This window comes from Hyaena hyaena, unplaced genomic scaffold (genome assembly GCF_003009895.1).
Source record: "Hyaena hyaena isolate Hyena2069 unplaced genomic scaffold, ASM300989v1 scaffold_97, whole genome shotgun sequence".
Classification (NCBI taxonomy): domain Eukaryota; kingdom Metazoa; phylum Chordata; class Mammalia; order Carnivora; family Hyaenidae; genus Hyaena; species Hyaena hyaena.
In genome coordinates, this window is record NW_024080728.1 from 3,033,595 (window position 1) to 3,059,263 (window position 25,669).

The window sequence follows — 25,669 nt, forward strand, 5'->3', positions numbered from 1 at the left end:
AAAACAACATATATGTTATTTGTTTAACATTGTGTATGTCAGTTGTTTAGGCAGGGCTCAACTGGATGGTTCTTCTGTGGATCGTGCTTTGGGTCTGTAGGCAGCCACAGTTATCTAGAGGTCTAGATGGGAGTGGGTGGTTTGAAATGGCACTCATATGTCTGGAAGTTGGTGCTCGTTGTTGGTTAAACAACATGCTTCCAGTAGACTAACACGGGACTCTTTATGTGGGGCAGGTCTTTCAAGAGCAAAGCCCTAATGTACAAGTACTTTTCGAGCCCTATTTGCATCTCGGATGTTGCTGCCCCATGGCCAAAGCAAGTCACATGCCAAATGTAGAGCCATTGTGATAGGGGGCCGTACAAGGTGTGTATGTAAAGAGACATGCCTCATTCCTTTAGTGGACCTTGGTGTCTCATCTCCTTAAGAACTTACCTCATCTTTATAATAAAGGGAGACCTAGAATCAAGTAATTATTGACCATCTACAAAGGTAGGTATTAGTTCTTTCTTACAAATTGAATCTTATTTTAAGTGTATTAGAAAGCTTGCTATTAAATGGGATTCTACCTGAAATTCTTTCAAAAGTTGTTTTGGTTTTAATTTTTGGTGTGCTTGTTTGTTTGCATACATAGAGATTTCCATTTTGGTTTTACTCTCAACTAGGTGTGTTTGAACAATGCTCTGTTACTGGACCCTGCAAACGTGGGTTCTGGGCTGCTTTATCCTTTGGTAAGAGGTACTGTCGTTTGGTGGTTAAGAACAGGCTTGGAAGCCAGACTTCCTGGGCTTGTACCCTGGCCCTGCCACTTGCTCCATGTTCTTGGACTAGTTATTTAACATCTCGATGCTCTGCTTTCCTTTGCAAAACTGGAACAGTAAAGGTACCCACCCCATAGGTTGTTGTGAGGGTTATTCTATTATGGTCAGTATTATTGCTATTTTTATTATTCTAGAGAATTATGTAAACTTCTTTGATCTTACTTGGGCTATGTTATAACCAAGGCCAGAGCATAGATTTAGAGTGTGTCTTTGACTTTTTTAATTTAACGTTACCTTCATATCATTCTGTGAGGGGAGTACCATTGGTGAATACTCTCATTTTTTTTTAAAGTTTGTTTATTTTTAAGAGAAAGAGAGCACAGCAGGGGAAAGGTGGAGAAAGAATCCCAAGCAGGCTCCCCATTGTCAGTGCAGAGCCTGACACGGGTCTCAAACTCACAAACCACGCACAAAATCATGACCTGAGCTGAAATCAAGAGTCAGATGCTTAATCGACTGAGCTGCCCAGGTGCCCCAATACTCTCATTTCTTATGAAAAAAACTGAGAGGGTTGAACACTTTTTTTAAGTATGGACTTTTTGAAGTCACCTAGATTGTCAGTGGTGGTGCTCAGTCTAGAACCCAACTATGTTGATTTTTAACCCCAGACTCTGAAACCCAAAGGAGGTAAAATCACTACATGAGAAAAGGAACTAAGATACAGGAGGAGTTGGCTGCCTGTGCTTGCCTCGTCCCTCCTGCACCCAGCTGCAGAGGGAGCTCATGAAGGGGATTTCAGAGCACAAATCCAGCATCTGGCAATTTTTTTTCTCAGTCAACCAATGCCTCACTTCCTGGCTGCACACCTCCTACTTGACCTCCCTTCTTTGTTCTGCTGGCCCTTTGTTTCACTTTTGTTCAGCTCTCTCAGCATTGGTTTCTTGTCCTGGTATACTTTAAAGCCTGGACTTCCTGGGTAACCTTTTCATCTCCTGGTTCGTAGCGTATCTTACTCCTCTTCCTTTGTTCCCAGTTAGACTGGGCTGGGAGTCCCTGGCTGTGGAATTGACCTTATCTCCCCGCCACTCACGTTGTGTATATGTGTGTGTGTGTGTGTGTCTTTCTTTCTTACACACACACACATGCACACACTATCTTTGGCTCTTCTCCAGTAGGGTTGTGTACTTGGTCATGGTTGCAGCCATATCATGTCTGAATACTCAACCCCAAAAGGGAACAATCGAGATGTCTGGAAAATATAGATACTTTGCACAATCAAATGATTCTCCACCATTCTCCCTTTTGGGGAGGGTAGGGGAAGGGAGATAAGCTGACTTCATTTTACAGCACACTTAATTTCTTCATTTAATGTCTCCCTGTTTGCTTCAGCACACATGTGAAGAGACAGTATGAATTATAGTACCAACAGGAAGGGCAAATAGTATGACATGTTGTACAGCTAGGCTGTGGTGAGGAGACCATTGAGATGAACCAGAAGGCCAGACTAGATTTCCACAGCAATTTACTGTTTTGCTCAGGGAAGTCTTTGCACCTGGTCTGAAGCCTCAGTTCCTTTATCTGTAAAATGGGTGTTAGACACTTCAGAGTATTGTTGACAGATTGAAATGCCATAATATATATATGGGAAATCACTTTGTTATAGCCCAAAGACTTTACAGCTTCTTGATACCTTTTAATGATAGAGGAAGTCTCATTGCTTTACATGAATAAGCCCAAAGTGGAAGAAACTCTAGATGGATGACAGTACCTGGGGTCTCCCACGAAAGTATGTGGGACTTCTCATTTTTCAGTAATGTTCCTTTCCATGTTAGGAAATTGTGAGTTACTTGTCTCTTAGAAATGTAATTGCTTTGGAACAGGTTAAAATCTAGACTCAGTCATTTACTATGTGATCTTTGAACCCTACTTCCTTAATTATTCTTTGGATGTGATATTGCTGACATGTATATGAATCCAAATGTGACTATATTGTGTATAGAATGTGTAGTTAGCATTCAGAAATCCTATATTAGGATAAGCCCTGGTTGACATCCTCTGGTTCTTATAGGTGCTGCCTTTTGACATGTGCTTGACCACAGAGGGAGGAGGGTTCTTGCCATTTTTACCTCAGAAACAGCTTCAGACCGGTGTAACTGGACATGACACCAGAAGACTCCCCTCCTCCTTCATCCTTTAAGCTTTCAAGGCAAGATGTTGCTTTGAATTTTGGACCCTCTGCAAAAAGTCTCCCTTGGCAAGCATACCTGTGACAGCTGGACTCTGCAATAACAATTTTCTGTAGACAACCCTGAAGAAAACCCAAATGACCAGTGCTCTAGAGAGGACTTGAGGAGGGAAACCAGGCGTGTGCTAGAATTCAGTTGAAGAAAGTTGAAACTGTGCCATAAAGCTTCCTATTAAAAAATGGAGGTGGGTGAGTGGGGGGAATATCACCCTGAGAAGAATCCCTGAAATTATCCATTACCCTGGTGTTAGTAAGTCAGGGATACCAAGTTCCCTCTGCTGGTTGCCTTTGGTTAATTTTCCATGCAACTGGAATAAAAAGGAATGTGACAAGTTCTATCTTGGAGCTCCAAGCCAGGGTTGTGTTCGTTTTTGCTGACCCAGGAGACCAAGAAACAAATAAAAACTCCTTCTCGTCTTTTATCCCCCAGTGGTGGTATCAACATAATGATGAAGTTCTGGTCCAGAGCATCCACAGAGTAGGTGCTAGTGATTCTTGACTAGTGTGCATTTGGGGGAGACCACGTGTCTTAGCCCAGATGATCATTTAGCAGGTACTTGAAAGGCTTAAAAAGACATGGGGTAGCTTCTGCCACACAAAATACCCTAAATGAGGCAGGCTTCATTCTTTGGATTCATTGGTGCATGATGGCTGAAGCTTCTTGAAGCCTGTAGACACTTTGCCCAAGAAATTCCCATTACCAAGACATTTGAACGAATCCACATCTCCACAACCTCCTGCTTAGGGGCAGATCCAGATTTTATAGAGTGTGAAACTTATGTTAATTCCCTCTTAAAGGAAAAGACTACATAGTCATGAATTCAAAATTAGGCTTGAAGGTGAATGTCTTTTTGGAATAAAAACATATCAAAGCAAATTAAAAATTTTTTCAGTTGACAAATACCACAAACATAAAAATTCAGAAAAGTAACAATTTTTAAATATGAGACAAACCTATATAAAAACATCTTTCCTCTTTTTTCTGCAACTTATTTTATAACTTTATTATGTAATTTTACACTGTGTATACTTCAGTGGAGAGAGACAGTGATCTTAACTGACTGCCGTTTAAATAACCTACTTCTGCAAATTTTACAAAAATATATGACCATGTGATTCTCTTATCCCTGCAAGGGACCTGTGTAAGCAAGAACTCTCACATACAAGCTTAATTAGCTGTGTGGTAAGTTTACACATGAAGCTTGTTTCCCTGGACAGTTGCATGCTAAACTTCCTATCACTGCTCACTTAATGTTGAGAAATGACTGGGATTTCAGTCCAGCTCAATTGCCCAATATTTCCTCAACTTAAAAATCTTGCCCAGTTTTAGTTCTTTCACATTTCTACCTTCATACAGTAGATGAAAAATATCCAAGGTTTAAGAAGTTGGGCCCTATAAGAGAAGTAGGTTTTGGTTAGACTTCTTAAGCCATAGTGGAAAGGGCTTCCCCTAGGTTCTTTAGGGCCATTATTTACATAAATAATTTGAATCACCCTGAATCAGTATGTCACCACCATTTTGGCAGTTCACTCTCTTACAGTCCCACAAAAGAAATAGTGTGCTGACCAGTGGGAGTGAGTGATCAGCTTGCCTGGCTGTCCCCTTGGCACTAGGGCCTGGCCTTGAGGCTTCAGGGCAGCCTAATAGGCATGAGTCTTACTGCTCCTTAGAACATCTGATGGATCCCCTGTAAAGGGTAAAGCGTTGGAGCAAACCCTGAAGGGCAGAAACCAGGACTGAGGGCCAATGCAGGTCCAAGTCCAGACATAGGGTACCCTATGTGAATGACATTTTGGCCCTGGTGATTCCTGGATACTGGACAGAGACTTAAAACATTTTGAGAAAGTTACTCCAAAGCATGGGGCCCCATGAGATGCCTTTGATAGGGTCAAAGGGAAGCACTAATATCTTCCTTTTTTTCTAATGTAGCAATGACTGAGATGCATACAAAGTTAGAACCTGTTGGAAAAGCCTGTTTTCCCTGAAATTGTTCATTGTCATTTTAATTAGTTTTATTTAAATGATTTTCTTAAAGAGTTTGACGATTGAACTGTAATTTAGAAAGTAGTAAGTATGTTTTGTCTTCAGAGATGAAATACTGTAATGTTTTGACTTCTGGCCACTTACCCATGTGTCCTTCTAACCTTACCTCCCTTTAGAACCTCCTCTCTTGTCTTTTCCACATGCTCCTGCGTCTTTTGTCTTCACTCCAGTGGTCCATTGTGGTTATTCCTGGACATTATTTGTTCAAGATCTAAAGGACTAACTTCAAAGTCCATTGTCTTGCCTTGTTTAGGAAATGGGGATGGTGTTGGCAAATGGTGGAAAGCTGCTCTGACCCTCTTGCCCTAGGGTTTCCCTCTTTTGCTTGTGCTGTCCCTCTCCTTGTCTCTGTCTCGCTCTCAGGGTTTAGCGCTTATTCTTGCACATGACGTTCAAAGAGTTTGTGTATAAAGAGTGCTTGAAAGAACTTAGTTTGGAGAATACAAGATATAAAGAAGACATGTGAACTTCAACTACCTGGAGGCTCATCATGTGAAGAGGAGACTGCCTTATTCTTTGAGACCCCAAGCCATTAAATTGAGTCAGTGGAAGGAATTTGAGGAAGGTTCAGTCCCAGGGGAAAGAAAAACTCTTTTTTATGCTTGTCATCATAGAATGAACTACCTCTTGGTGACCCCTTGGCAGATACATCAGAGAATGGATTCTGAAATTGTTTGGATTTGGTGTTCAACTGACAAGTTGAAATGAAATAGGAGGAAATTGGGGCAACATCTTATGGTTAGAGAACATCCTCATAGAGTAAGGGCATCCCTTTTCTTTGCTTTTATTTTTTCTCTCGTAGGCCAAGTGAACCTCACTCCTGGACACTGAATCCTGAGTCTTTCACTCTTGTACGCCTCATTCATCCTTATATATTAGCCCCTGTTTGCTCTGCCATCACTCCCTGCCAAAGACCCCATTCTATCTGCTGATAAGAGCTCTACCTTTTTCTTTAAGTTTCTGGTAGTCATGGCCTCTGTTTATAGCTTGTCTAGTTATCACCTTGCCTAGGGGAAGGCTCATCTGCATCTAGGTCAAGCCAGAGGTCCATGTATATCAAATGTAACAATTAGGTTTTCATTACCAGTACCTGTGATTGCCTGAATCTATGATTCTTGACTTAATTTGGTTTGGAGGTCTTGATGTTTGCCTTGACTGAACAGTGGATCCCATTGAGCGAATGGATCATGGCATGCTCTTCCCAGCATCCCCTTTATTGGTATTTTCTCTTCATTCTTTCCTTCATAGACTATTAGTCTCACAACAGATTCTTACTCTCAAATACATTTTGACCTGCCTGGTTTGACTAAATGTATCTTAACTTACTCCATTTGTCTTCTCCTAGTTTTATTCTCCTTTTCCCCCAATTCATTGTGTATTGCCACTAGTGAGGCTACTGAGCAACACATAGTTCCACCCCAAGTTCTCAGATCATAAGAGGATGGCAGTCCCTACTTGCATCCATGCTATTCCTATATGTTTTAATGATAAATTACCCTCTAAAGGAGAAAATGGGAATATATTTTTAATGAGGCCTTTGGAAATAGCTCTTGCTTTCATTACTAGAAAAAAAAAGTTTTATAGTTTTGCACATAGCAAAATACTTTACCGCATGGAATATACCCTTCATCATTTTCTAAACAAATAGAGATGAAGGAAAAGTGTGATAAAACACTCAAGTTCATTCATTCCCTCTCAAGTGATCTGAACTTGGCCTTACCTGCCCAGAGAAAAGTTGGGCTGTGTCCCCAGCAGGAGTGAAAAACCAGCCATGCAAGATACCTCACAGCTAGAGTTGATTTCAGCCATCACCCATGTCACCTCCTGGGAGCAGACTGGACTTGTCAGGTGTTGTGCTATGCCTGTCAGTTATAGTCTATGTTCCTTACGAGGGCATTTGTCTTCCTGGACCCAAATCCTTAGCCATTGTCACATCACTGACTTGGAGAGTCTGCTTGATCACCTGGCAGAAGTGACACCAGCTTTGGAGTACCTCAGCCTGCTGGGTAATGTGGCATGTCCCAATGAGCTGATTAGCCTGGAAAAGGATGAGGAGGACTACAAAAGATACAGGTGAGTATCTAGGGGTTTGATCCTGGTGAGAAAGGGAAAAATGGCACCTTTGGGGGGGTGATATTATGGGGTATATAGTAAATATTTGGTAAATATTACTGGACTTCTCATGATAACACTAAACTTTAACCTTTTGGTAATGTATAGCCATTGTCTCCATTCATCAGGGTCATAGGAGCCAAAAAAACATGAAAAGTCGCCAGATGGTCTAGGTCAGGGGTTGACAAACTTTTTTTTTTTTTTTTTTTTTGTAAACAGGGTCATAAATATTTTTAGGCTTTGAAGATCATGTGGTCTATGTCACAACTATTCAGCTCTGCTGTTATAGTGAAGAAATAGCCATAAACAACTTGTAAATGAATAGGCATAGCTATGCTTCAATAAAACTTTACTTACAAAGACAAGAGGCAGGCCAGATTTGACACATGGGCTGTATTTTGCTTACTTCTGCTCTGTGTTGTAAGATTTTCCTCTGGTCAGCCTCCAAGTCATTTTTTAGACAGAAGGAGCATTTCCCACTAAAGGTAAGGAGCTTATGTAGGATCCCAGAGGAAGTCCCAGAAGTCCCATAACTTGGTTCCATAAAGCTCTGCTTCACTGTCCACCAGCCGAGTGCTTTGATGGGCTCTAAGTAGAAATGCTTTTCTTTCTCCTCTCTGCTACTAAACCATCTACTTTGAAATACCAGATCCAAACTGCCCCCTCTTAGGGAGTCTCCTTGATCTTACCTATTTTATTCTCTTTGTTCATTTTGAACTCTGTGTGCTCTCATTCTTGATTTTTTTTTGTAAATATTTTTAGATGATCTTTTCATATGTGTAGCCTCTCTCTTTGTTATGATTGCTCTCATGAACACCCTACCTGAATCAATGTGGAAAGGGGAGGAGGAGGAGGAGGAAGGAAGCAAATTCAGGGCAGGTAAGGCTGCTAGATAATAAATTTAGAAGGATTGGGCAAAGAGGATAATGATTTGAAAGAAACTTGTTCTCTTGGGACTCCTATAAAAATCTGTGGTGACCCATGAAGGAATGCAGTCAGGGGAGTTGATGTTGTGTAAAGGTAAACCTGTAAAAAAACACTGAAGGCTATTGAATATTGTGTATTTTTAAAATATATGCACATGGACACATAAAGCTACAACAGAATCCAGTAATATTTATTGGGAAGCATTTTGTACATTTAATCTCAATTTCTGGATTTCTTGATTAATTTTGTAGTGGTCTTAGACTGTTTTTAAGCCATCTCAGAATAAAACTCTAACCCTACTCTGAAAAGAGGTATTAAGTCTTATTCTGTCATGATGATCTTTATTTGGATGTGATTCTGTAGATTTGAATGTGAATTTTGTTAGAGGAAATATGATTAATATCCAGCAAGTGAAGTTATACATTTCTAAATCAACCCTGCAAGTTGCTTAATCACTTAGAACTTAATTTGTCTATTTAACACTCTTATCAACTCTGAAGCATTTAACAACCTGGTTTCAAATATAAAGGGGTCTCTTAAAACATATTTTATATTCTTGTGGCAATTTATAAGATGTGTCTTGGAAGGGTCAAGCTAGTCCAAGAAAGTTCATTCAGTTAACATTTTTAGTAAACCAAACACGGTGTAGGAAATTTTCATTTGTTTTCTGACTTTTTTCTTGAGATTTCTGTGTTTACTTCTTTAAAATACCCCAATAAGTTGTATACATGTATGTATATATATGTACATGCATGTATATATATATCTTTATGTGTGCACACACATTGACACACATGTTCATTCATTCATTCATGGAGCTGTATGTAAACCAAATCATAGGCACATTTTTGTTGTCTTTTTTTTTTTCCCTAGATGAGAGAAGTAGAGTGATGAAAATCTTCACTTCCCTCATCTTCTATTCAGTCTCAAATAGAAGGCTTGTAAGTTTGCAAAAGTAAAAGAAAAGCTAATACTATTGTTTTTATTGTAACGGTTCACTATGGTAAAAATATTAAGACCCATGTAAGTAAGGGTCAGATCAGAAGATCTGATGTGTGGTCCAGCTTTAAAATGGGGAAGATAGTCTAGATCAGTGACTCTTCACCAAGGCTGTACTTCTAAATATTCTCAGATGTTCACTTAACTATTGGACTGAGTGGTGTTTAAAATTCCTGTTGACTCTGAGACACTCTTCTCCCAAGCCATTACAGTTTTTCCATTACTATCTCATGCCATTTTATATATTCCATCTTGTATGTTTCTCTCACTACTTTATATATGTCCACATCCAGAGAATGGCTTCTAGTAGGTAAGACTGTGTCTTCCCGCCCTTTGAAGACTCGTTAATACCTAAAGTAACACTGGCCATGGAATCGGGGCCAGATAAATGTTCTCTGGAGCTAGCTTGAACATTATTCTTTCGTCTGAGAAGCTGAGTGCTTACAGAGAGATGTATGGCCCTCTGGGCACCTCCGATGCCTACTGCCTATTTGGAATCAGATCCATTTGTTGTCAACAAAGTTAACAAGCAAGGGGCTGTCCTTGAGAGTCAATCTGAGTGCTGGTCATTGGGTTGCTGATGCTTCAGGGAGGGCTTGATTTTAGAGAAGTGATTCATCTCATGGGCTGGCTATGGTACCTACTAAGCCTGACCTCACTACCCCAGGTCCATTGGGGTTGAGGGATGGGTCTGGGAAGGTTGTTTGTTCATGTGCACATGGCAAAGTTGCTGGAGGAGCAGGATTCTAAAGGGCACATACAACAAAAATCACATCTGGTCAAAATTATCCTAGAAAATCCATAAGTCACCCACAACAATGGCAAGATGCTCTCGCTCTGAGAGAAATGGGATCTAAGAACACTGGAAGGAACAATAAATGTGTGTCCATCCAGTTACGCATTCACTGCACAGCATATAATGGTTGAATGGAATGGTGGGCCTGTTCTCCATCAATTCTAAATGTTTTATTCATTTTATTTTTTAATTTTTTTTTCTGGCTGACCAGCACTCTCACACTTGGATTTGGGTGAGATAAATGTATATGTGATGGTGTAAGCAGCTCTGCTTTGTTCATCCTGGAATTTGAGCTTCATTTGCCCCTGAGAAATTTTAGGGTTTACAGTGAGACTTCTGAATCCAGAGTTCCTGTAGTGTTTGGGTTTCTACAAAGCAATGCAGCCACCTTTTCCCCCCTCTTGGTAAAATATTTCCTGGCCCTTCCTCCACAAAGCATGAGGTCTGCCTGCCTTCTAGCTGTTACCCAGAGCCTAATAGTAGGGCTTCTATGTAAATTTATGTGACATTTTCACTAGAAAATTGCTTAAAAAATGAATGATATTTCTACAGTTTACTGTTTTTCACTTTAACTACATTTTCTGACAATATGTCTTCTATTAATCATTTAAGCAATAGTAGGAGCCTTAAAGGAGTGTATTCAGAAGCAAGAACCCATGGCTCATTTAGTGCTGTCTAAAAAAAATTTCTTATTGATTGGCATCCACTGTGGTTATGTGATGTAATATTTATAATATGTCACCCAGCCATACATCAAAACAAGTATGTCTGTTTCATTTCTATGGGAGGTGTTGATTTCAGAGAGGTCAGCCCACTTTTAGGTCACATTGTGGCCAACCACCGGAGCAGAAATGGGAAGTGACTAGATTTATGGAGTTATTGGGAATGGCTTCACAGATGCTTCACTTTCTGCTGATTCCTTCCTCCCCTCCCCCAAGTCATCCCTTCTCCTTCCTTCCTTACCCCCTGTGCACACCGTTGGATTTTCTTGGCACGCATCCCCACAGTAAAATGGGCTCATTAAATCTGTATGTGAGCATGAACATACTACCAAGTTGTTGAGCTGCGCCCTGATCCTGCTGGGGCAGGAGTGAACCATGCCTGGATTTTTTTCTTTGCCATTCATCATAGTTCATGGCTAAGAAATGTCCATCGCCATGTTATTATAGGAGCTTAAACTCACCTGTGCTTTGCTGTATGTATACATTGTGCTGCTATTTTGGGATGAATGTTAAATGAGGGTGAATGTGATAAGAAGCAGCCTTCAGGATTTGGGCGGGAAGAGAACAGTGAGGCAGTTTGCCTTGGGAGGCCACCATCATATTAAGAAACCACTCGAGGCCTCCCATGGACTTCAACACTAGCCAAAGAGTGAGTCAAGTATGGGAAACTTGGGTGCCCAGAATGGTCTTTTTCTTGTCTTTCTTTGTAATTCTCCTTCTTGTTCCTGCAGGCAAAACAGTAGAGTGAAGGTCAACAGTACATTAGAGCTAGACCTGGCTTGTCAAATAAGAGCTTTGGTCTCATGGTCTCTAAGCTCTACTTTTGTCATTAAACCCCTTGCCATTCATTCTCTCCTGCCACTCCAATCTCTGCTTGGCCTCTCCTTCCTCCCGCCTCCTCAGTAGGCCCCTCTGTATTTCTTACAACTTTAAATTATTTAAAACGTGACACCCTTTCTTTGTTCCCTCCCAGAAAGCAGCCTGAGGCCTGCCCAGTGTCTGTAGCACTCAGCCAAAGGGAAGGAGGGAGGGACCCTCCGCAGTCTGTTGGCTGTCCTGGGCTGCCACCATTTCCCAGCCAAGGAGGAGCTGTAAAACTTGTGGCTTACATAACCCAGCTAGCATTCTCCAGCTAATCTACAATCTGGGCTTTGAAGATCACAAGAAAGCAAAGGTCACGACCCAGAGATCAAAGTGACAGAAGCCCACCGAGTAATTGCTGGTTACCCTCTGTAGAGGGCCTCGCTCTGTCCTGTGGGTGTATTGTTTGCATGGAGACTTCAAACATGCTGCCGGTGAGCAGTGAGGAAAATCAGCTGGCCTTTGCCAGTTGTCAGGCCTTCATTAATGCTGTAGGTGAGCTCACCTCGGCTCATTAGAGTGAGATCATTGTCATCTCTCTGAGCATCTGGAGTTATTCCACTCACAGTGTTTATTCATTACTCTGGTCTCTATTGACTTTTTCTCACAGCCTTCCTTTACCTGGAGGTGTGAGAGGGTGGTTATATAAGGAAATTGGAGTAATAAGAAAGGAGGCTACAGATGTGTTTATTGTAAATTAACTTTGCGGCACATAGAAAACAAGCAGGCTAAGAACTTAAGAGAGGCTTAGGCATCATCTAACCTGTTCCCTTCATTGTATAGATGGAGAAACCGAAGCTTAGGAAGGTGGCAGAGACTGAACCAAAATCACGTGGCAAAATGAGCCCGGGGTCTGTGCTATTTCCTCTGTCCCGTTAGTCTCCAAGCTCTTTGTTATGAAGACCTCTCCTCTTTTTACTTTTCTCCCCCTTAGATCTCTTTAACAAGCTTTATTAAAAAAAAAAAAAAAGCTACATTTGAGCCATTGCTAACTTTTAAAAATTAGACCTATTTAGCTGTTGATGAGTGCTTTTGATTAGCATGAGGTAACCAGAGTTACCAACCAGGGTTGATGTAATCCGGTCAACAGCAGAGAGGTTTGATGTTTTGTTGGCCTGCTCACTCTCTTCTGTTAAGTTTTGTGAAAGACCGAGAATGATTCCTGGGTCACCCATTGCTGACTTCAGGGGCCCCTGGTGAGGCATTAGTAGCTTGTACTGTGTATCCCTCACGGCACCCCCATGGACGGGAGCAGTAAGGCTGCAAAAAATAATGGTCATTCTATTTACCATAAATGGGAAGAAATAGGGAAAAACTCCAGGTGACCTTGCATTCGGATTTCCTTAGGATTTGGAAACTTGGTATTTCTCTAGTAGAGTCTCTTCAGAGAAAGAAACCGTCCCAGGAGCAGACACTGGAGATCCGTCTTGGTGTTTCTGCAATCATGCTGTTACTGGGACAGCTAGCTGCCCCTGGGAGAGCAGTTTGAGCAGAAGGACAGAGCACTCTTCTTTCCCTTTGAAGTCTACATGAAAAATGCCGGAGCTTTGGGATTTGGGAGGAGAAAATTGATTTGGGAGCAAACAAACAAACAAACAAACAAACACCAAAGCCTTTTTGCTCTTCCTTTTCTCCCCATGCCAGTTTCAGGTGTCTCCTTTGAGGAGTCCTTTAAGAAAATGAAGCACTTAATATGAAAAGAGAGAGAGAGCCTGCAAGGCTCTCCGTGTGCATCTCACTTTTAGAGAATCTGCTTTTAGACAGAGACAAATGGGTCTTTACACACCTTCCCAGGATCCCTTATCTCTTCTCGATAACCTCACCTTCCATACCCCAGTCCAGAGTGCCCCCCACTTCCAGTCCCCCGCCCCAGGGCTTTCGCCTAGCCACCTTGGGAAGGTCAGGAAAATTGGAGTTGTCCTCTGGAGCTAGGGATGTGAAACTCAGAACTTAGACCGATCTCTTTTCATTAAGCAGTGCCCTGGCTTAACAAGCAGTTTTGTAAATCTGAAGCTGTCTCCGGGTGTCGCAGGATTTATAGACGGGGGTTTCTGCCATAAAGTGGTTTATGATGGCTGCCTTCTGTGTTATTAGTAGCTGTCTCTTCCTTCAACCATTGCTGTTTGATAATAGCCTTAAAACACCCAGAATTACTTACCTGCAAGCCCCATTCCCGATAGCCCCTGTTGACAGTCTGAATAAGTTTACTGCCCTTTTGTTGTACTTTACCTTCAAAACAAACTGATTGAACCATCAATAGCTCGTGGAAGCTGACAGAGGCATGTCATCTGGACTAGCCCTTGTGATTGCAGGTTATCTGGGGGAGTTAACCTTCCCGCATTGTTAACTGAAATGTTTTATGTACTATGCAACTTTAGGATACGGCTGTGATAACCCCAGTAACTAAGTAATACATCACGGTAAAGAGATTTTGGTGCAACAAATAACCCTGGATTAAATTTACAAGGGTTGAATTGATATTGTAAAAGCCTTCATTCTGTGGCTTCGGGAATCCTCTGTTGTATTTTTATGGCAAACTTGTATTATACTCGGGATTGAAGCTGCAGCTTTTGACACCCTGACATGACCTAGAACAAAGGGAAATAGATCTCCCACGACTGGGATGGGACAGGCAGGCAGAAAGCCCACTGACTTATCACTTGGCAGTAATGTTTGGAGCCAGTTGCAAACCACCAAAGAGCAGGAAGATCTCCGGTAGGTGTGGCCGCCTCTGGGCACTGTATACCACAGACGTTGGGGGCAAGGAAGATCATTAGCAGAATTGGGAGGGAGATTCTTCACCACATTACCAACGTCATAATTCTGAAACTCTTATTCCTCATGGTGTTTTTTTTCACTTGGACGGTAGTTCACATCAGGACCAGCAGCATCAGCACCACACCCCCCAGGAACTTATTAGAAATGTACATTCTGAGCCCTACTCCAGACGTAGGGAATTAGAAATTCTGGGGGTGGGATCCTGTGATTTGTGTTTCCACAAGCCATCCAGGGGATGCTGATGCCCTGTTAAGTGTGTGAATGACTGTGCTAGAATAGAAGCTCTCTGAGAGCAGGGACCTTGTCTGTTTTCTGCATCACCTTTATTCATGCAGAATGGCATGGGTGGTACCAGCTCAATAATTATTTGTTGTGTGAGTGAATGTTTGAAGACATCTCTAAGGGAGGAACTTTGGACCCGGGGCTGAATCTCAGGCCACATTATTTGGGGTGAACCTTGCTAGTGTCCCTCAAACCTCTCTAAGCATCACCCACCTAGAATCCCCCAGCTGGCCGACAGGATGGGAGTCAGGTCACCCCTAGTTTCAGAGATGACTGGCAGCCTATTTCATGGGCTGTTTCTTCGGTTGTATAAGAAGAGTGCTCTGAAAACAGCAGCTCTTTGTCATCTAAAATTTTTAACTATCTTAAAAGCCAGCACCTCACTCTCTCTCTCTCTCTCTCTCCTTTGATTTCAGGGCTGTGATCCAAAGTGGGGCAAAATGACAACGTGCTGTCTGTTGTCATCATGGTTCCTGCCAGCCCTGTGAAGACATCTTTCATTCCATCATTAAACATTGGCTGATTTTCTAATACTGATGTTTTCTTCACCTGAATATTCATCTTTTCCCACCCTACACTTAGTGGGTGTCTTTACTCCTCTGAGCGTCACTTCTGACATATTGTTTCCGTCTGTACATGTCTTTATTTGAAAGAATCTGTTGTCATCAAAGCTTCGCCGCTACAAGCAGAAGATGGAAGTTTTCTCTGACACTGACTGAGGCCAGCGGGAGTTCTACTGGAGGATAGAAAGGCCATTTGGGACTCTGTGGAAACTTTCTGATTTTGCATAGGTTAAGGGGCCTTTGGAGAGGGAAGGGTGAGGCTAAGGGAGAAGATGGCAAAAGATACTAGATTGAGACCAGGGAGGAATCAGGAAGTAGATAGTCAAACTTCCTGGACCTTAGATGTTTGGGGTGGACATTTCTGGGGAAGAAAAGTATACCTCAAAAGGACTCAGAGTATTTTTACTTTTAAGGAGTATTTTAGTAGGAAGACTCTAAGCTATTTTCTCTAGCATTTCAGTAACTAGCCAAATCTTATACCTGGGCAAATATATTTTGGGGGCCGCTTGGTGATATGAGACTGTGTTATGAATGTGGGACCTACGGGGAGGGGGACATGCTATATACCTCACTGAGGTATAAATTTGCACTGAGAAAAAGCTAATGTGTAGGGTTCCTTTAGGGTTTGGTTCTTTGAAGATCCCTTGAGATTTCTTGTTTCTCCTCTTCTTCCTCAAGACATTTGTTTTCAGTCATTCAGTAAGTGATGTTAGGTCCCTTTCTCTGTGCTCCCAGAGCTACTTTGCACTAACCATGATCTCGGCACTTAGCTATGTTGATTTCTCTTCTGTATGTGAGTCTTTCTTCCACATTACATTAAAAACCCTGTAAGGGCAGGAATCATGTTGCAATCACCTCTGTATACCTGGGGTCTGACACATGGCATATGCTCAAGAAATATTTGTCCAACTGAAATAAACTGGCATTTTACTGAATGCATTCTAATGCTACTTTTTAAGATAATATGAAGATAAGCAAAAAAAAAAAACAAAAAACAAAAAACGTCCTTGCCTTTAAGAAGCTTATAGGTGAGGACATCAGGTAAACACTAATAAAATGATGTAAAAACAACAAAATGTTAGATGGCATGGTGCTAACAATGTATCCTGGGAGTGCTGAGAAGAGAGAAAACAATGCAGGCTGGAGATGCAAAAAAGAAAAAAAAGTTCATCTGGGTCAGGATTTTAAAGATGAGTGAATACTGAGGAGGCTGGGTATAGGGAAGGAAATGACAGATTCCTATGGAGATAATCTATTGCTTTTGAAATTGGGTACTTACCTCTTCTTTCTAAGCAGGACAAGGTCTAAACAATAGCTTGTTTGTTTGTTTGAGAGAGAGAGAGTTAAGTGAGAGCAGAGAAGAGGCAGAGCCAGAGGGGAAAAAGAGAATCCATATTGGGCATGGAGCCTGACTCTGGGCTCCATCTCATGACTGTGAGATCATGACCTGAGCTGAAATTAATAGTCAGATGCTTAACCTACTGAGCCACTCAGGCACCACCACAACAGCTCCTTTGAGTAATCGGGAATGGAGGCTCGATGGAAAACATCTGGGTTGGTAACTCCCCTTGAGGAAGGAGAAGTGTAGGCAGATGTCTTTACTTTTTATATATTTATTTATATGTTTATATACCTATCCCATGGCCACATGGATCTTCTCCTCAATTCCAGATATACCTGCCTGAGGAGAGTTCATCACACAAACAGCCATTAGCTTATCCTTGGAGGCTATGATGGATGCCAAAGACTCTTTCCTTGGGAATTTGTATTAGTATTTATTGGACTATTAAATAAATATCCCCTATAAACCAGTTCTTGTTTCACCTTGATAAAGATCATCTTCATAGTACTAGTGTGGAAGTAACTCAGGGATGGTGAAAAAAATCCTCAAGACCCTTGTTTGATTTTTCAAGGAAGCATTTCTCAGCTATATGAGCTCCTTACTTCTATCCTAAAGTCAACCATGTTATTACAACCTGCATTCTAGTTTATTGTCCTAGATGACCCGTCCGTGTCTCTTGCCTCCATTTCAAATTGAAGATTTGTTTTTAGCTCAGCAATGAGAGTTACACAGATGGCCCACAGGAATGGCAGTGACATAAATGGTACAATTAGGTTGTGAGGTTAGTTTCACTGAGAACTTTGTGTGTAGCAGAGAAGCTGGGCCCAATTCCAGAATGGAAGAAGGGAAACACATTGATAGTGTCTTCTTGGCTAATCCAGGTGTGTGTGTGTGTGTGTGTGTGTGTGTGTGTGTGTGTGTGTGTGTGTGTGTCTACCTTTGAATCAAGAGCAAATATTAGTGTGAATTTTTAAGGTTTAGTTGTGTATCTGTATAAAATATAATTATTTGGATTTCTGCAAAGGGTGATTATTCATTCTTTGTGAAAGAAAAGAGAAGCAGCAGCCAAGATCTAAACTTCTGAAGATTTAATGATGTACATTCCTGAGCATGAGGCAAATTACATGGATATTTGAGACCATCATCTCCCCTCCTGAATTAACTCTGACTCTTTTCTTTCAGGTACTTCGTTCTGCACAAGCTGCCCAATTTGAAGTTTCTGGATGCCCGGAAAGTAACCAGGCAAGAACGAGAGGAAGCTTTGGTCAGAGGGTCATTCATGAAGGTGGTGAAGCCCAAGGTAAGCTGCCTACTTTCTAGTCTTCACAAGGGATTTATGCCTCACTGGTTATTCTTTGAGTGCAGAGGATGTTCTTCTGTGTTTAGATTTCAGGAGAGATCTCCTACTAGGGTTTATCCATGCATACACTGTTGGCTAAATAGGAAGTAGGACTGGGAGTAAATAGGTTTTCCTGTGATCTAAAGGGACCTTATTTGTAGGGTGACTTAACCCAGGTGGCTCTTTTACCAACAAAGCAGTAATATATGCAGCTAGGTGGTGATGTTCTAGGGGGTATATGTGAGTTCTTCTTGAAGATGTTTCATTTATAAGGTGGGGCCTCTGCAGGTCTGTTTCCCCAAGAGGAAAGCTTGGGGAATTTACTCTTCCTCAGGTGGGTAGGATTGCTCTAGTGACCCAGAGAGAACTCTTTTTTCTTGGGGCCATAGTGGAAGTAGGGGAGGGTGATTTTCTCCTGTTCTCAGGTATGAGGGCTCAACAGCTCTCAGAGATACTGTTAGAGGGAAAGGCCATTTTTCCTGACAGTGTGACCTGGACTCGTGTATGCCTCCTACATGTAGCTCTCCAGAGTTCATGAGATTAGTTTAACTGACCTTTCCTTTATCACCTGAGTCTGCTTTGAGGCCATGGAAGTGAATATGGTGTCATCTTAATGACAGCATTGATGAGGTAAGGGAGATGTGGCTTGGAGTCTTGGATTCAGATTCAAGGAAGTCTTTAAGGATGTGGAAAATTATCTCTTTGGGAGGAGTTAGGGTCCTTCTATGAAGTCCAAGGCTGGGGAATGGACCTGATGACCCTTGATGACCTCTTTGGAGGTCCATCCCCAGTGCCCTGGGGCCCGATGGAGCTACCTAGTCACTTCCTTTGGGACCCTAGCTTGTGTGTTGAAAACACTGGCTCAGAAATCCTGGAGGTCTAGTTTGTCCTCACTTATTGACTTAGAGCGCTTTGCACGTGCATTGGAAATGATTAAGAGGGAAAGAGGAAAAAACAAACAGAACCAAAACAGAAAAACGAAACCTCTTCCATCAAGTTGCTCAGCCAGCAGCAGACCTCAGGCCACTTTCTTTCCCTGAACCCATGAGGTGCAACTTATTTCCTGTTGCACTGAATAAAATTGCTAACAGTTGTGGAAATATATGATAGGGAGGGTATAATACTGGCAGATAAATGTATTGTTACCTGTGTCAGCATGTGGGAAATTAATTGAGTGATTCATTTCGTAGCTATTAAAGTGTTAACAGTTTTCCTTATCGAGGCACAGATTTGATGTATTGCTCATGACTGCCTTTAGTTATTCCAGCTTTTGTAATTTTGTCCAAATGAAATAATTTATTTCTTGGTCTCCTTTTTTTTTTTTTTTTTTTGGTTAAAAGATTCCAGAGGCAGCCAACGTCACCAAAGAACAACAAATGAACTGATTATAATATCTTGGGTTCCCTCCCATTCTACATTTTCCACCTTCTCCTATACATGCACTTTTTAGGATAGATCAGTATTTCTCCTGCTCTCCCTGCTTTTGGCAGAGGAAGCTCTGTATTATCACAGAAAATCTGAAGGGGGTACTAAATATATATAATAGCTGCCATATTTGTGTGAGATGCTCAATGTGTGTTCATCACTATACAGAGATCTGTGAGTCCTCCCAGAACCCTTGGACGTAGAAGGAATGGAGCGCTGGCTTATTCTACAGGTGAGGTAGCAAAGGACGAGAGGTGTCAGTTGGGCAACCCGATCAGTAAGCATGGAAACTGTAGTTTTACTGGTGTGTCTGACCACCAAGCCACATTCTTCTACTCGGATCTTACCCCTGGAGCAGTGAGCCAGACATTTTCCCCATGCGTTTCTCCATTCAAAGTGAAAACATCATAAGAAGGCCTAAAGGGAGAAAACAGGTGAAAGCTGAACTGTTCTCTTGGAATAGAGAGGGCAGCGGGGACTGAAATCCTCCCCTGCTTTTGAAGCAATTGGGAATGGCTCCTTAAAATCCAGTAGTAGCTGGTTCTTTGAGTCATTAGCAGCATCAGCAGAAATGCTTTTCTTTTTTCTTTTTTTTTTTTTTTTTTAAATTTTTTTTTTAATGTTTTATTTATTTCTAGGAGAGAGAGAGAGACAGCGTGAGCAGGGGAGGGTCAGAGAGAGAGGGAGTCACAGACTGAAGCAGGCTCCAGGCTCTGAGCTGGCAGTCAGCACAGAGCCCGACGAGGGGCTAGAACCCACGAACTGCGAGATCATGACCTAAGCGAAAGTCGGCCGCTTAACCGACTAAGCCACCCAGGTGCCCCGCAGAAATGCTTTTCAAAGCCCCCAATTAGTTTCTAATCAATTATAGAATTAGCTTATGTTTGTGTGATTGACTCCAACATCTCCACTAATGGTATTCAGCATAAAAATACCCATTAATTACTTGAGAAGAGACAAAAATACTCTGACAAAACATGGGAATCTTCAGTTATTACCTTTTTATAGAGTCGCATGATTTCCAAACTGGAGGGACTTCAGAAATCACCTGGTGTGTGTTCTCATTTTATGGATGAAGGAACTGGGTGAGGCTGCAGTTTCCTAAGCCTCCCACAGTCCAACACAAGCAGCACTGGATCAGAACCAAGGGGACCGGCCTTCTAGGTAAGTGCTGCATGCACACACCATGAGGCTTCAAGCGCACTAGAGAACTTACCTGTGTTCCTGGTTCAAACTGTATGCCTCTCTTGAATGCCTGGCAATTCCCTTTTGCTTGTTTTCAGAGAAACATACTTTTCTTGCATGTAGAAAGAGGCCAAATGAGCTTCTTGCTGAATTAATAAATTGATGTTAAAAAGGCTGGTTCTCGCCTGCTCACAGTGTGCACAGACATATGTTTGTTCCTGTGCAGGTGTGTATATACACTTCCTATCTCTGTGTGTATATACATATGTATGTTCTGGGAGGTATGTGTACACCCAGAGTTGGCTTCTAAGTGGAGAGCAATTTCCTCCCCGTGATTTGCCGATGCTGTGCTGAGCACACTTGGTGAAGACCTATTTTTCATAAGAGAATCGGAATCTCAAGTTGGCTTCTGTCCTTTCTCAGGCAGCAGCGGCCTGTTGTGCTTATTCAGCAGAATGCTCTGATGGATGATCAAGGAGGCCGTGATTTGGGAAGCTGTTTTCATTTTATTCCTGACATCAAGTATTTGGGAGAATGGAAAATGCCTCTCCAATCATAGCCCTCACCTTTAGAGGTAGGGAACAGGCAGTCTGGGTGTTCTCGGCTGACGCAAATGCAAAGTCATCCAGGAACTAATAAAGCCCTATGTCACAGAGGTTTGGTTTGGTACCTGGCAGGCCCTGGCGCCTGAGTGCAAGTCCTCTCTCGCCTTCTCTCACAATGACACACTTCCCCTTTGTTGCTGCCTTTTGTCTCTTGTTGTTTAAAAGCTGCTTTCTGTCTGAGCTCTGATTGTCCTACAGAAGGATGCCATCATTCATTAGCGAAATGATAGCTAATGTTACAATGGACTCTTCTAGACTGGTGTGTGTCTGTGTGCGTGCGCATGTGCATGCACATGCGTGTGTGTTGTTAGTATAGGGACCTACAGCAGCTAGGCTGTGCTCATTTCCTGGAATTTTAAAGAAAATATGTGTCTTTTGCAAATATTGGCCACATAATCATGGCATTCTCAATGCCGAGAGGACCAACGTAGATGCAGAGAAGGTTGAGACTCCCAAGGAAAGTCAAAGAGACTCCCGTGACCAGATCATGATCCCCCTTGCCACATCAGGAAACATAAATCAAAGGGGTGTGAGGCCTGTCCAGAAGGGTGTGCATGGCGGACGTGCCAGCCCTACACATCAGACAGCTCAAGAATCCAACAGTCAGAATTGCTTAATTATGTCCTGGCTTTGTAATTATTCATCCCTGTTCTGGCAAAGGGCACAGTTGTCATTTCTCTGACATAATTATTTAAAGCTGAGCCCTCTTGTTTACAGGCATGTATATGAAGTTGGCTACCAACTGTTTAATCTTCAGAACCTTATAGAAGCAATGCGGAGAGCAGCTACAGGGGCAGCTGGACTGAGAATCACAGCCTGTGTTAGAAAGTGTTTTGACATGTGTGTACTTTTGCTTGTAATTATGGTCATTCTGTTATAGGTAAGAGAAGGTAATCGGTATGTTTGTGAGTGTCAGCATGTCCTTGAAAATATGTGATGCCTGGGTTTCCTGTCATGCGTATGTGTGTCTTTGTGTAGTTTGGTATGGTTTGTATATTTGTGTGTGTGTATATATTTGGGTATTTTTTTTGTGAGGTGGAAACTGTGTAGGGCGTGTGTGTGTGTGTGTGTATGTATGTGTGTAAGAGAGAGAGACTGAGAGAGCGAGTGAGAAAGAAAGAGACAGAGGAGTGAGACAAGAAGAGGAAAAGAGGGAGATGTGATGTGTTAAAGGAATAAACTTCAGAGTACATGTACTTTCTGGGAATCTTGTTTTTTAAATTCCTGACCTTAAACTGCAAGTTGGAAGTTATCTGGGTCTGAGGATCACCTCCTTCCATGGCCTCGCTGCACAGTCCTGCTCCTTACATTTGGCTTTAGGACCGAACTCCCTAGTTCCCTTTAGTTTCTTTCATCTGTGTCTACATTTTTGGATTCCCATACACACACACAAAAGGCAACCAGGGATAAAGATAGGGAATGGCAGCTTTGGGAAGCCAGCCTTTTGTCAGAATGAAGCACCTCCTGGACCACGGGGATGCTGGCTCCACAAGGGCAGGAACTTTGCTTGTTTTTATTGCCCCCGAATCCCCAGTGCCTGGTCTCATGCAGAGGCTCAGCCAACACTCGTCAAAAGAATGAACTGGGAACAATAGAGCATTTTGGGAGATCCATCATGAAAGGTGGTCCTTTTTTTTTTTTATTGCTTCAATATGGTCCCCTGGAAAAGCAGGAAAGGGACCCCTGCCTTAAAAAAATGTAATAACTTGAATCTGTGCATCGGCAGGAAGGAGACATTCTGGGTTGCGTATTTGTTTTCCAAAGGATTTACCCTGGGATTACTTAGGATGGCAAAACCTGTGGCCTCTGTGAGCGCTGGGCCTGGGCTTCTCCACAGGCAGTATTGCTGGGGAGAGCAGGAATCTGGGCTGGTGCTCCCTGTCACAGTGCATGGTGTGCTGAGCATTCCTGGAAACCACCTGCTCGTATGAGGGCTTGTGGGAGGTAAAAAGTAGCTTTCCGCAGCAAACATATCGAGGTGCTCCACAAATCTGCGTATGGTTTAAATGAGACTTTTCTGGTCTTAGCTGCCATTCTATTTTTTTGTGTGCACTGCCTAGTGCCTTGCTCCATTTATTTGTTTTGATGCCTAGTCTCGTTCGTCCCTAGGTGTTACCTTGTGCATGTATGTCTTTTGTATCTTCCAAAATGTCCTTCTAGCTCAGTCACAAACATGTAGCAGGTTATCAGGCGCTACCTCAAAATCAATTGTAATTACTAACATTTACTCTAGACTCCCTGTTTTCAGAAATACATATTTTCTGTAAAGCCAGGGTATGCCTATGAATAAATACTGTAAACCACGTATACATCAGTTAAAGAGATGATAAGCTAATATATGTTGAAAGTTCTCTACCATGCCAAATATTCAGAAGAAAACTAAAAATGTCAGTTTATTTTCTGAATATGATAGCGTTTTATGGTTCTTTTCTGTTTTCACGCAGATGTTTCTTGCCTACAGACATATTTAGATTCTATTTTCAGGTACTTTATAGTAAATTTTGAAGGAGGAAAGTTTTTAAATTAACTTATTTTTTAGTAGATGCTTGGGCAATGTGTTTAGAAACAAAACCAGAAGCCAAAAGTTTGCAGTCTGTTTGTTTTTTCTTCTTCCTGGTTTTGCAGTTTGCCACATTCATTTGGGAGTGGGGGGAAGGACTTTATATTGCTCCATTTTTAGCACCATGGCATCTTGGATCTCCAGTAAAAGCTTTCAGAGTACTGTTCTTTGGAGGCAATTTTGGTATGTTGTCATTGCCTTGCTTTTGGACAGCATCCCTCTGCAATCAGAGGTAGACAGGAAAGTTGTATCTCCTGTGCCCTGGCAAAGCCCTACGGATGGAGAATTGATATCCAAAGAGGGAAGAAGGAAAGTGAGATAGAAGTACTGGTGCTGAAGGCAGATTGTCTCCTGCAAGCCTACAGGGCCTGGCCAGGTGCTGAGCACAGAGCAGGTATCACTCCCTATTAGGCCCAGTGCCTCACGAGACCTCTTTTCACTGCATCCCAGTGGCCCAGCTCCACGCTCTGCCTCCGGGCCTCCCTCTACCTTGCTCACTTTTGTCCACAGATCCTTAGACAGAGCCATACATAGAGAATCATGGAAGTAAGTGGCACTTTTCAGGAGATTAGATCCCTAGGATACATTGTACAGCCTCTGGAACTTCACAGTTGGAACAAATGTGGTAGATTTCACTATTTGTCTAAAACTGCGTATTTCTTTTTATTTCCCCATCCCATTGAGTTTGGCACTGGCCATGCCATGCTTTGGCCAATGGGATGTGAGTGGAAGTGACAGCATGCCCATTCTGGGCCAAGGCCTAATGAGGTACCATGTGTTTCCACTCAGTCCTCTTGCATGTCTGCCACTTGCTATGAAAACAACACGAAACACACATTCAGCAGGCCCGAACCTAACTTGAAGCCTGATGCACATCTACCGCAGCCAACCACAGAGCTCTGCATAAGAAATAGTTTCTTATAAGCCACTAGGATTTTGAGTACTGTTGCTACAGGAATCTCTAAATAGGTAGGCCATCCATCCAAGGATCCTGACCTCTGGTCCTTCTCTGGCCACTTGAACCAGGGCTTTTAACTAGGACTCTTCTTTTTTTTTTTTGGTGTCATAGCACCAACTTCTATAGGTTTTTCTGGATGCTTAACTAATTAGGATTGCAAGGCCAGCCTAAGGGTTGACTGCCTGCCCAATAGTACATTATTAGATGTGTTGAAACTTTTCTGATAGATGAGTAATGTATAATGCCTGGTGCGTGTTGTGTTCAGTGTGTACTAGATATTGTGTCAGTAACTTTATAATATTATCTCTGTATTTCTCCTTGAACTTGAACATACAAATAAGGAAACTGATGATCAGAGAATTTATATCACCTAAAATTACAGAGCAGTGTAGAATCAGGTTCTTCCTTGGGTCTGCCTAAGGCTCCAAAGTGCACGGTCTTTCCCTTATGTGTCTTAAATTTCATTAACAGACATGAAAATACGATAGGACACAGGTGTAAAACAGTAGGAAGGCCAGGATATGGAAGGGAGCCAGAGGTAACTTTGTAATTACCATCTTGATCTTCTGACCACTCTCTACCCCCCACCCCCAGCCCATCATGGTGAAATGCAGGGGCTAGGCAGAGAATTGCAGGAGATGAGCTATGGACGGCTCTGTTTCTTAGGCCAGGTTTGCCGTTTAACTTGAGGATGAGGAGGAACTTTGGCAAGGTTTGAAATGGGAGTAAGGTATGGGTATGTCCGTGCTGGGAGAGGGAATAGTACTGCTCTGTGCAGAACAGATGTTGTAGAAATCTGTGAGAGAACAGCCACTGGCCTGGAGCTTCCCAGCATTCAAAGCACCCAGGCCGCTATTGGTGCTCAGATGGCCACATAGGTTAAAACTGAGGTTGAGAGCTCTCTCCCTCGGACTTTGGGAACAGGTCTGAATGGTGGCAAGCAGCTCAGGTTCTGGGATCAGGAAGAAGCAGATGGCTGTCAGAGATCCAGCACTAACTTCCCTGGAAATGGATCCATGGCTTTCTAAAAAGTTCTTTGACATTTTCTTACCCAAAAGACTCTGTCCACTATGGTATTAGTTGCCTCAGTTTTAAGGAGTGAATTTAAGCCTTCTTAAGTGGGTTATGAAAAGTCCTTACTCATGGGATCTCTGGTAATGATTGA

General features: G+C 42.3%; 1 protein-coding gene across 9 annotated transcripts in view; it reads left to right on the forward strand.

Annotated features, from left to right (window-relative positions):
- The window catches only part of LRMDA (leucine rich melanocyte differentiation associated), a 1,037,699-nt gene that overhangs the window by 578,540 nt on the left and 433,490 nt on the right, over positions 1–25,669 (forward strand). For all 9 annotated transcript variants that reach the window (XM_039235202.1, XM_039235199.1, XM_039235201.1 and 6 more), the window contains 2 exons: positions 6,984–7,123; positions 17,615–17,732. In XM_039235202.1, coding sequence (XP_039091133.1) covers positions 6,984–7,123; positions 17,615–17,732 — 258 coding nt within the window. The remainder of the gene's footprint in view (positions 1–6,983; positions 7,124–17,614; positions 17,733–25,669) is intronic.